The sequence below is a fragment of the Salvelinus alpinus genome, chromosome 27, assembly GCF_045679555.1.
Source record: "Salvelinus alpinus chromosome 27, SLU_Salpinus.1, whole genome shotgun sequence".
Taxonomy (NCBI): domain Eukaryota; kingdom Metazoa; phylum Chordata; class Actinopteri; order Salmoniformes; family Salmonidae; genus Salvelinus; species Salvelinus alpinus.
This window is the reverse complement of record NC_092112.1, coordinates 42,521,554-42,533,090: the sequence shown is the minus strand read 5'-3', so window position 1 is coordinate 42,533,090 and position 11,537 is coordinate 42,521,554. Positions and strand designations below refer to the sequence as shown.

Here is an 11,537-nt window from a genome sequence, read left to right as displayed (position 1 = left end):
GGTACCACGTTCATCTGTACAAACAATAGTATGCAAGTATAAACACCATGGGACCACGCAGCCGTCATACCGCTCAGGAAGGAGACGCGTTCTGTCTCCTAGAGATGAATGTACTTTGGTGCAAAAAGTGCAAATCAATCCCAGAACAACAGCAAAGTACAAAAGTATCTATATCCACAGTAAAACGAGGCCTATATTGACATAACCTGAAAGGCTGATCAGCGAGGAAGAAGCCACTGCTCCAAAACCGCCATAAAAAAGCCAGACTACGGTTTGCAACAGCACATGGGGAGAAAGATCGTACTTTTTGGAGAAATGTCCTCTAGTCTCATGAAACAAAAATAGAACTGTTTGGCCATAATGACAATTGTTATGTTCGGAGGAAAAAGGGTGAGGCTTGCACGCCGAAGAACACCATCCCAACTGTGAAGCACGGGGGTGGCAACATCATGTTGTGGGGGTGCTTTGCTGTAAAAGGGACTAGTGCACTTCACAAAATGGATGGCATAATGAGGAAGGGAAATTATGTGGATATATTGAAGCAACATCTCAAGACATCAGTCAGGAAGTTAAAGCTTGGTGGCAAATGGGTCTTCCAAATAGACAATGACCCCAAGCATACTTCCAAAGTTGTGGCAAGATGGCTTAAGGACAACAAAGTCAAGGTATTGGAGTGGCCATCACAAATCCCAGACTTCAATCCTATAGACAATTTGTGGGCAGAACTGAAAAGCGTGTGAGCAAGGAGGCCTACAAACCTGACTCAGTTACACCAGCTCTGTCTGGAGGAATGGGCCAAAATTCACCCTACTTATTTTTTGGAAGCTTGTGGAAGGCTACCCAAAACGTTTGACCCAAGATAAACAATTTAAAGGCAATGCTACCAAATACTAATTTAGTGTATGTAAACTTCTGACCCACTGGGAATGTGATGAAATAAATAAAAGCTGAAATAAATCATTCTATTATTATTCTGACATTTCACATTCTTAAAATAAAACGTTGTGATCCTAACTGACCTAAAACAGGGAATTTTTACTAGGATTAAATGTCAGAAATTGTGAAAAACTGAGTTTAAATATATTTGGCTAAGGTGTATGTAATCTTCCGACTTCAACTGTTGGCCTTGAAATACATCCACAGGTACACCTCCAATTGACTCAAATGATGTCAATTAGAACCTTCTAAAGCCATGGCATCATTTTCTGGAATTTTCCAAGCTGTTTAAAGACACAGTCAACTTAGTGTAGGTAAACTTCTGACCCACTGGAATTGTGATACAGTGAATTATAAGTGAAATAATCTGTCTGTAAACAATTGTTGGAAAAATGACTTGTCATGCACAAAGTAGATGTCCTAACCGACTTGACAAAACTATAGTTTGTTAACAAGAAATTTGTGGAGTGGTTTAAAACCTAGTTTTAATGACTCCACCCTAAGTGTATGTAAACTTCCGACTTCAGCTGTATTGCCTCCTAATATTGTACAATAAAAAAAATAGCCCTTAATCTGTCCCTGGCAATACACACTCCCATCAGTACTGTAAGCCGCCTGAGGCACCAGCAATACACTCCCATCAGTACTGTAGGTATTAAACCGGGAAAGGCTAGGTTGCTTCTATGGGTGAGAGGGACAGTTACCAGCGGCACCTCAGGTCTTAAGGAAGGTGATGCCACTACATAAGGCAATGCTAGCTCAAACTAACCACAGGCAGTGAACAACCAGCTTAGACACGCTACATCATCAGTGAGCAGTGCAAACACGTAGTAATAATGTACAGTGCAGAACACTTGGGTTGGCAGAGCATCTGCTTGCAATATAGTAAGTGCAAAATAGACAGAAAGGAAGAAGCTTACTGTAGTTCTTATTGTTGAGGCCCTTCCTGTACCTAATACCCTTTCGTCTGTTGTTGAACTCATCAATTCCTGCATCATTGGGATAGCAGGATAGAGTTATCCCTACACCCTCATCTGAAGTCCGTTTGAGTGTTTCCCCCGTAATAATTCATGGAAGGATTGGAGAGGGTTGAAGCTAGTGTTGCAAAAAATCTTGTAACTTTCCCAAAATTCCCCAGTTTTCCTGAAGATTCCCGGAATAAGCAGGAATCTGGAATCCTCCAACCAGGATTTCTGGGAAAACCTGGGAATCTTGGGAAAGCTACTGGATTTTTGCAACCCTAGGTGGAGCCGATCCTTGATCATAGGGCAACCTTAATCCAGAGCTGCCATCCCCATAACTATAGTTACCATGGCCAGTTTATTGGCCATGCTTTTAATTGATCAAGTTTTCCTTCCTAATCTTCTGTTGCTCATCAGCCCTATTAGGCCTTCGCTGCAGCAGCCAGACCAGCTGGCAATCTGATGCAAGCGCTCTGGTTTAGGCAGTTTAGTACCAATACAAATCCCATGCATCTTTGGTGAGGAACATGAAGAGTGTGTGTGAGCCATTCTCACTGTAGCACTAAGAATGTGTTGTTTACACCCAGATAGACACACAAATGCAGCCCCCGTCCACATCTTAGGTGGAAGCTGCAGTTAACCTGTCTGAGACCAGGTGTCCTCTCACCTTTCCCCCTCTCTCTCTCCCTTCCTGCCATCCACTATTGTACCTTCCTCCCCATCTTCTTCCTCCCTCCTTCCCTCCCTCCCCTGTCTTATTATCCATGGCTGAGAGCTTGAGATGGCTTACCAGGGCCTTTAATCTCTCCGTAATGATATCATCACCCCCCCCCCCCCCCATCTCCCTCTACGCCCCATCTACACTCTATGGAGAGAGGGAGGGAGGAAAGGAGGGGAGGGAGGGTTAGCGGTTTAGGGAAGGTCACTGATGAGCTCAGTGGAGGAGGAGGAGGAGTAGGAAAGTGAGTAACCCTCAGCCTTTCGTAGGAGCACCACACACACAGAGGCCTGGCGTCTGGGATGTCGATGGAAGACAGTCCCATGGAGGAGTTGGTGGACCAGGGGTTGGGGATGGAGGAGACGGGACTGAGGAGGCCCTCTTTCAGGGAGACCTACCACCACGACTCCCTGCTGGCTCCAGACACAGACTTCATGATAGGTACTGTAGGTGTGGGAGGGCTAAAGGTGTGGGGAATGAAGAGGTGGGGTAGAATTAGCATAAGTAAAGTAACAGAAGGTTCTTAGGGGGGGGGTTTCTTTGAATTTGTTAACATTTTATAATATTTTTTTGGCAAAGCTTTGCACACTTGGGGGTATTGGTGTCAGTGGATTAATAACAAGAGGCGTATGTGTGGGTATGCAGCAGGGTTGTGAACTTGTTATATGAATAGACATCTGGTCATTCTGCCGTTCACAAACCACACCATCTGGGAGAGGAGAATCCCAGTTGATTTCCCTCTCCATCACCATCACTGCTATAGGCCTAGAGTTTAGTTATGTTTTCTAAGTGTTTGTTTTAGGGTTGTTGCTACGTTGTGTGGCGTGAGTCTACATAATCCCGTTAGCATGAGCATGTGTGTGTATAACCTGCGTGTGAGCGTGTGTGCGTGCGTGTGTGGGTAGGCTATGCAGCAGCAGCAGAGATTGAGCTGTGTTCTACTAATTCCCTTTTCCAGGTCTGGGATTATGGGCTATTCTAATCCCGGTCCCATATGGGGTCTCTGGAGGTGGCGCAGGCCTGATGTCACAGCCAAAGACAGGAACAGAAACACTAAGTCACAGAGGCACGTATAGCAGCCTCTGCCTGGACGCATCTACAGTATGGCTACATAGAGAGGCTTACCTCCTGACCATTCGTTTAGTTTATTCGTTTAGTTTATTGGTCTTGCAGCATCATTTCCGGTCTCTTCACAGTTCTCATTAAAAACACTGAATGACTTTACTGTTGAAATAAAAATAATATAATACATTTGAAGTGCTAAAAATGCACAAATCTAAAATCACTTTTCATTTAGGAGCCTGCTCAAATAAGGTGTTGGGGATCTCTTGTATCTCTCCGTTAGACTTCTGGGATGGCCAGTTTGTTTGTTCCTACTATGATGACCAGTAACCAGCCTTAGAAATTGGTTTTCACCAGTTTTCGGGCAAAATCGAGGCACGGTTTAGTACGTTGGTCAGATAGCGTGCCCAAGCTGAAGTTACTATAGACATATAATAGCTACTGTAGATAAATAATTATAATAGCTACTACAATCTGTGGTCTTCTTGACCCACTATTTAGGGAAGACTGTTTTAGATGCACCTGGTGCCACCTGTGAGATCTCTTGTGTACTGGCACGGTGTGTCACCACCGGTTGTGTCTCACCTTTAGCCATCATCAGTCAGAGTGACATGTACTACTGTAAATAGAAGACCTGGAAAGACCTGGACCTTAGTCCGTTCCGCTCTGACATCGCTTGTTCCATATGTAGTTAGTCTTATTTCATTCCTACTTAGATTTGTGTGTATTAGGTACATTTTGTGTAATTTGTTAGATACTACTGATATTAGATATTACTGCACTGTTGGAGCTAGAAGCACAAGCATTTCGCTACACCCGCAATAACATCTGCTAATCACGTGTATGTGACCAATAAAATGTGATTTGATTTGATCAATGAACTGGACAAGCTGCTTACAGGAGAACAACACAAGGGCGTGCAACCTGTACTAGGGTGAGAAGAGAGGAGAGGAGAGGTATAGATTATTCTCTCTCGCTCCTTGCTTTATATCGCTCTTTCGCTCCCTTTCTCTCTCCCTCTTTCGCTTCTCTCTCTCTCTCTTTCTGTCTAACTCTCCATCTATCACACCCTCTATCTCTCTCTCCATCTTTCTTTCTGTCCATCTCTCTTTTTCTCTGACAAGGTTTATCGGGGTGGGGGTGGGGTCACTCGTACCAAAGAGGCTCAGTCTGGGGGATTATCATTGTGCTACTGTATAACACACACATACATATACACACACCAAACATACACACACTCCAAACCCTACTGTTCAGGCTGAATTTGAGAGGATAGCAAGAGTGTATGAGCATGATCAAACACTAACCCTAACCCCTACACACACACACATACACACACGCACACATGGACGCACACACACACACACAATCTCAGATCAAGGCTTTAAGCGATGTTGTAAACATCAGCATGCCCTACATTGGCAGACACCACCCAGAGAGAGAGAGAGGAAGGGTGATAAAGGAGGATAAAGGAGCGATAGATAATATCAACATTTCATAACCTCACCATGGACTCCATCTGGACTGGGATTCTACTCTTTCTGATCTGGATGTGATTCCGTTAGAGAGGTAAAGAGGAGAGGAAGAGAAGAGATCTCTGCTGTACTTTTTATCATCTTGGTGCGAGGCTGACGGGAGAGGACAGAAGAGGAGAGGAAGAGAAGAGATCTCTGCTGTACTTTTATCATCTTGGTGCGAGGCTGACGGGAGAGGACAGAAGAGGAGAGGAAAGAGGAGAGATCTCTGCTGTACTTTTTATCATCTTGGTGCGAGGCTGACGGGAGAGGACAGAAGAGGAGAGGAAGAGAAAAGATCTCTGCTGTACTTTTTATCATCTTGGTGCGAGGCTGACGGGAGAGGACAGAAGAGGAGAGGAAGAGAGGAAAGAGGAGAGCACCGTGTGGGTTCTACTGTGTGTGTGACGAAACTGGAACAGTGGATGGAGCAGTGGAGATGAGATCCTAGCAGACACTAGCCAGCGGAACACACAGATAAAGAAAGAGAGAGAGAGAGAGAGAGACAGAGAGAGAGAGAGCCGACGGTCACTCGGATGGAGGAACAAGATATTGTCTGTCAGACAGTGAAAGAGAGGAGGAGGAGGAGGAGGAGGTCTGGAGCGGAGGAAGGGTCACCCAGTATGAAGAATCTTTATGACAACTCCTCACCCCACAGAGTTTCCAATGGTACATGACAGCTTCTGTTCTGTTTGTTTGTTTACTGTTCCACCAGTCATTTATTACCATCTTTCTCATTGGGATTACTAAAACCACACAGATGGTGTCTATTGTCTTGGTCTTTGTATAAGCGGATGTATTCAATTTAATCTCTGTGGTCTTACTCTCATATGGTTCAAGTTTTCGACCTCTTACGTTTACAAATGATTTTACGTCCATTTACAAAATGGTGCCATTTCTTAGGATTGTTCTTCCTATTGACGTCGTTTATAGAAAATGGTCTCTTGGTTTTTATGCGAGGGGAATCTGTCAGAGGGATGCAGATGCCTGTCTGTTGGCTGTGGCGTGTGTGTTGTTTGTTTCAGCTCCTATGTCTACAGCGGTTCTGTTATTTTGTGAGCGATATGTGTGAAGTGTGAAGACTTCAGTTTGACGAGTCTGTATCGCTCACCTGGAACCATCAGAAACTCTTGGGTGGCTGCTCACACGGTCTTTCATTGCCCAATGGCCAGTGGCTTTGGTGGCGCTGGTTAGGTACAAATGGCTTTATCTCAAAGGATTACCATGACCTATGTTGTTACCTTAACTTGGTGGCAGGCGGGATGGATCTAGTGGACCATCTGACGTACCTGGAGCAGTGGCTTTAGCTCAGTGGGCTAGCACAGTCTTGTGTGGCTTTAGCTCAGTGGGCTAACTCAACCTATGGTTGTGCTCCCCAGATGACCGTAGCTCTGCTGCGAGCGGCGTGGACGCGGCGGACCGCCTGACGTACCTGGAGCAGAGGATGCAGATGCAGGAGGATGAGATTCGGCTGCTGAAGATGGCCCTGGCCGATGTCCTCAAGAGACTCAACATCTCAGAGGAACACCAGTCCGCCAACACCAAGAAAGCACCCGCTGGGAAAGGTACACAAACACAAGCACATACACACATGTTTACATACACACACACACATTTACACTTACATTTTAGTCACTTAGCAGACGCTCTTATCCAGAGTGACTTCGTCTTAAGATAGCTAGGTGGGACAACCACATATCTCAGTTATAGAAAGTACATTTTTCCTTAATAACATAGCTTCAGTAGAGTCAGAGCTGGAAAAGGGGGGGGGGGGGGGGGGGTTCAGATGTTTTCGGGAAGATGGACAGGGACTCTGCTGTCTGCTTCAGGGGGAAGCTGGTTCCACAATTGGGTTACCAGGACAGAGAAGAGCTTGGATTGGGCTGAGCAGGAGCTGCCCTCCCATAGTAGTGCTCAGGTTGGGGTGTAGGGTTTGAGCATAGCCTGAAGGTAGGGAGGGGCAGTTCCTCTTGCTGCTCCGTAGGTAAGCACCATGGTCTTGTAGTGGATGCGAGCTTCGACTGGAAGCCAGTGGAGTGTGCAGAGGAACGGGGTGACATGAGAGAACTTGGGAAGGTTGAAAACCAGGCGGGCTTCAGCGTTCTGGATAAGTTGCAGGGGTTTGATGGCACAAGCGGGGAGCCCAGCCAACAGAGAGTTGCAGTCGTCCAGACAAGTACCTGGGTTAGGACCTGTGCCACTTCCTGTGTGAGGTAGGGTCGTACTCTAGGGATGTTGTAGAGCATGAACCTCCAGGAGTGGATCACTGCTTTGATGTTTTAAGAGAACGACGGGAACTACGTGTTGTCCAGGGTCACGCCAAGGTTCTTTGCACTCTGGGAGGGTGACACTGTGGAGTTGTCAACCGTTATGGATTGGTCTTTGAGCGGACAGGCCTTCTCTGGGAAGAAGAGCAGTTCCGTCTTGTTGAGGTTGAGCTTGAGGTGGTGAGTCACCATCCACGTTGAGATATCTGCCAGGCACGCAGAGATGCATGTCACCACCTGGGTATCATAAGGGGGGAATGAGAAGAGAAAAGTAGTTGAGTGTCATTCGCATAGCAATGATAGGAGAGACCATGTGAGGATACGACTGTGCCGAGTGACTTGGTGAATAGAGAGAAGAGGAGAGGGACTAGCACCGAGCCCTGGGGGACACCAGTAGTGAGAGTATGTGGTGCAGATACAGATCCTCTCCACGACACCAGGTAGGAGCGGCCTGCCAGGTAGGATGCAATCCAAGAGTGTGCAGAGCCTGAGATGCCCAGCCCTGAGAGGGTGGAGAGGAGGTTCTGATGGTTCACGGTGTCGAAGGCAGCGGATAGATCTAGGAGGATGAGTAGAGAGGAGAGAGAGTCAGCTTTGGCAGTGTGGAGAGCCTCCGTGACACAGAGAAGAGCAGTCTCGGTTGAGTGACCTTTCTTGAAGCCTTACTGGTTAGGGTCAAGAAGATTGTTCTGAGAGAGATAACGAGAAAGTTAATCAGAGACAGCACACTCAAGTTATTTGGAAAGAAAAGAAAGAAGGGATACAGGTCTAGCGCTTTTGACGTCAGAGGAGTCGAGTGTTGGTTTCTTGAGGAGGGGAGCAACTCGGGCCATTTTTGAAGTCAGAGGACACACACACACCCACACACCCACACCCACACCCACATAGAAACATACACTTATACCCTCCTCACCCATATTTCCCCTATGCAACTGCAGCTAGGCCTGTGTCTCTGGCCCTGCCGTCCAGACCATCAATGAACAGCCCTGCCTCTTTGAAGAAGAGTTACACAACCTCCACACTGCCCTCTACATCCACCGCACGGAACTACAGCCCCTTACCACCAGCATCAGCCAAGAGGTACAGTACACAATCACTAACCATCACCTGCAAACACAGAGAGGTACAGTACGATTACTATCCCTCTACTCTAACTCTAGCACTAGATACAGTTCAACAAATTGATCATACACTTTCGGTTTTCTCACTCTTTCTAACGTTTCTCCCCCCTCTCTTCCCCCCCCCCCCCCCCCATTCTCCCTCAGTGGTGTGAAGAGTCCAGTAGGCAGTGTGAAGGAGAGTCCATGTATCTCTAAAACGGCTCGGCCTGGCCCCCGACCTGGCCCCCCAGGGTCCACAGCCCCCGGCAGTAAGAAAGCTGAAAGGTAGGTACGTCTGTGGCAGTAGGCCCAACGGGGAAGAGGTGTTTAAATGTGTTCTGAATGTACTGTTCTAGTCTATACGCCGCTTACGTTTCCTCAAATAGATCTCCACAGCAGGACTTACGACTCTGGTCCTTGAAGGTCTGCTGGTTTCCACTGGCATATATCTGTGTCTGGGTAACCTGGTAGAACAACTAAAAGCACCAGTACTGTGGCCCTCGTGGACAAGAGTTGTCCATCCTTGTTCTAGACTAGAGCGCGAGATTGACAATACTTTCCCTGCTTGTATGATGGAGCCTAACTTCTCCTTTCTCATTTTCTCCTTGCAGCAAAACCAAGGAGCCTGCAGCCAGTGTAGGTAAGAAAATGATTGAATTTCTACTGTAGTGTGCTCTTCCCACAGGCAGAGAGCAGCACTGAGCTGTACCACAGGACCTTGGGGAGAGGAATGGCCAGATTAATGGGAAACAGCTGTTGGTTAGATTGATCCTACTTTAACATGCCATTGATAAATGGTATGAGTGACATGGTTCGAGTGGATGCTATACCTCCCACATAGACTGACCTGCTTTTGTGTTTCGTCCGTAGGGTCGAGGCAGGTGACTCACTGTAAAGGTAGGCCTCACTCCAACCTCCTGGAATAACATTCTTAACCGTCTACAGGGTATGTTAGTCTAGCTTTGTATACTATGCCTGCATACTCCACCGCCTGTTCCTGGTCCCATGCATTATCTATCTCAACAAAAGAGAAAAGACATCTGTCAAGTTTGTCAAGTTTATGAAGTAATATCTGCTGAAAGCTAAAATCTTGTCTTTGACAAATGCATCTTCTGGTCTCTAAAGTATAAGTAAGCACTGTATTTGAACACTTGCTTTATCCTTCTCTCTCATTTTCTCACCATATCTCACCATGACTTCTCATCCCCTCCCATTCCCCCTCCTCCACACACATCCTCCCTTCTCTTCCTGTCATCTCCACCCTTTCCCTCGCACCCCAACACTTCAACCCCTTACCACCTGCTCACACCTACAAAACGTCATTTTGTCCCCTACTCTCACCCTTGGCCTTCACCCTTACCCCTCATTTCACCTCTTCACTTAGTGACTATGCAGATCTATCTGAACCCCCTAACAAGAAGGACTGGGTCTTCTGAAGCGGCCAAATCAGCCCCCACGGTCCCCAACTCTAGACCCACCAGAACCCCCACCCCTCCTCAGACCAAAGGAGGCCCCCCCACCTCAGACCGAACTAAGCCCGAGACATGCAAAACACCCCCCGCCTTCACCCTCCCCCTGCAGAAAAGCACCAATCAGAATGCGTATTCTTCTATGGAAATGTCCAATTACAAAAGCCCCCTCAAGTCACCAAGCCAGTACTTCCAAATCTGTTACTAAGGCAATAGGGTAGGCTAGGAGGAGGTAGAGGTTGCTCCTAACCATTGGTCTAGGTTCAGATATTGTTTCATCCTCTTAAAGGTTAAGGTTAGGATTGGGGGAGGGTAATCTGATTCTAGATCTGTGGTTAAGGGCAACTTCTACGTCAAGCTCTTACAAGTGTAGTAGAGGCCTGTAAGCGAACTCGGTTTTCACAATGTTTGAAAAATGTTTGTGTTTCTAGCAATGTGAGGGAATTAGAAGTAGAGATTGTCTTCAGTAATGTTTGAGATTGACTGATAGTTACAAACTTTTGGTTTTGAGGTGTTTTGTTTCACCAGCAGTAAAGGGAATAGTGAGGTTTTTTTTGTCGTTTGCATTTCCTAGCACCATCCGTGACCATAGTCCTCTTAACTTTTCCCTCTGTTTAATTTCTTACATATTTCTGTCTGTCAACTGACAGCCTGTGTTTTTTTTCTCCCGTTTCTGTCTGTTTTAATGTCTCGATTTTGTGTGTGTGCTTTGTAGTTTTACTTCAGTAAAATATGAATCATCTCCCTGACTTTGGGGATGTATGAGTGAATTCTCTTATTTGGTTTATGAGTGTATTTGTCTGTCTCTGTTGACAGCCATTAAACATTTCAGTCATCACCTGCTTCGACTACTGTCTATGTAACAATGTAACAATGTAATAACAATGGACAGTATTATTACAGGATATTTTCATGGTGCGTGCGTGCGTGTTAGCAGCACCCTCTTGTGGAGATACGTAGTGGGACAGAAACTCTGCCGTCCGACTCACAGAAACTGTAAGCCTAGGCATACACGAGGATCAGAATGCTAGATTTATGCCATCCTACGCTCAGTGAAAACATTAAATGAGGTAGGCTAGTTTACAGTAGTTGATTCAGTCATCGTCCCATTGATGTTATCCTTGGCCCTGCTCTTTGCCTGCATGCAGGTGTCAGGTGTCCTGGCCCCAAATCCGCATCACCTACACAACTAAAGGACTCGACTTGTATTTTACCTTATAACCCCATCTGTTTAGGCCTAACTGTCAGAGAGGAACAGAGGAACAGGCAAACAGCTGGCCATCGCACCTGTAGTGTAGACAACTGACATGGGCTCAAAAGGATGGATATGACAGGGAAATCCGATTCCTATCATCATGGAGGCCTACTATTTCATTAAGACCTGGTACATTATTACCTGGTGGTGTTGGCAGGGTCACAGGCTTATTGGTCACACTTCAAAATAGAACCCCTGAGATATTTTGGACCCAACCATTGAATATCATTGGTTTGGAGAGGATTTTTATTTTA

General features: G+C 46.3%; 1 protein-coding gene across 2 annotated transcripts; it reads left to right on the top strand.

The window, feature by feature from the left end:
- Positions 1-2,873: 2,873 nt before the first annotated feature.
- On the top strand, positions 2,874-10,870 carry LOC139556602 (echinoderm microtubule-associated protein-like 1). 2 transcript variants are annotated; one of them, XM_071370758.1, is made up of 7 exons: positions 2,874-3,057; positions 6,572-6,757; positions 8,398-8,539; positions 8,725-8,844; positions 9,171-9,199; positions 9,430-9,456; positions 9,944-10,870. In XM_071370758.1, exons 1-7 carry the CDS (start codon positions 2,919-2,921, stop codon positions 10,234-10,236), a joined length of 936 nt encoding a protein of 311 aa, XP_071226859.1. In that variant the 5' UTR covers positions 2,874-2,918; the 3' UTR covers positions 10,237-10,870. The 2 variants fall into 2 exon arrangements, with proteins under 2 accessions (XP_071226859.1, XP_071226860.1); XM_071370759.1 differs by lacking the exon at positions 2,874-3,057 and adding an exon at positions 4,916-5,861.
- The last annotated feature ends 667 nt before the right edge of the window (positions 10,871-11,537 follow it).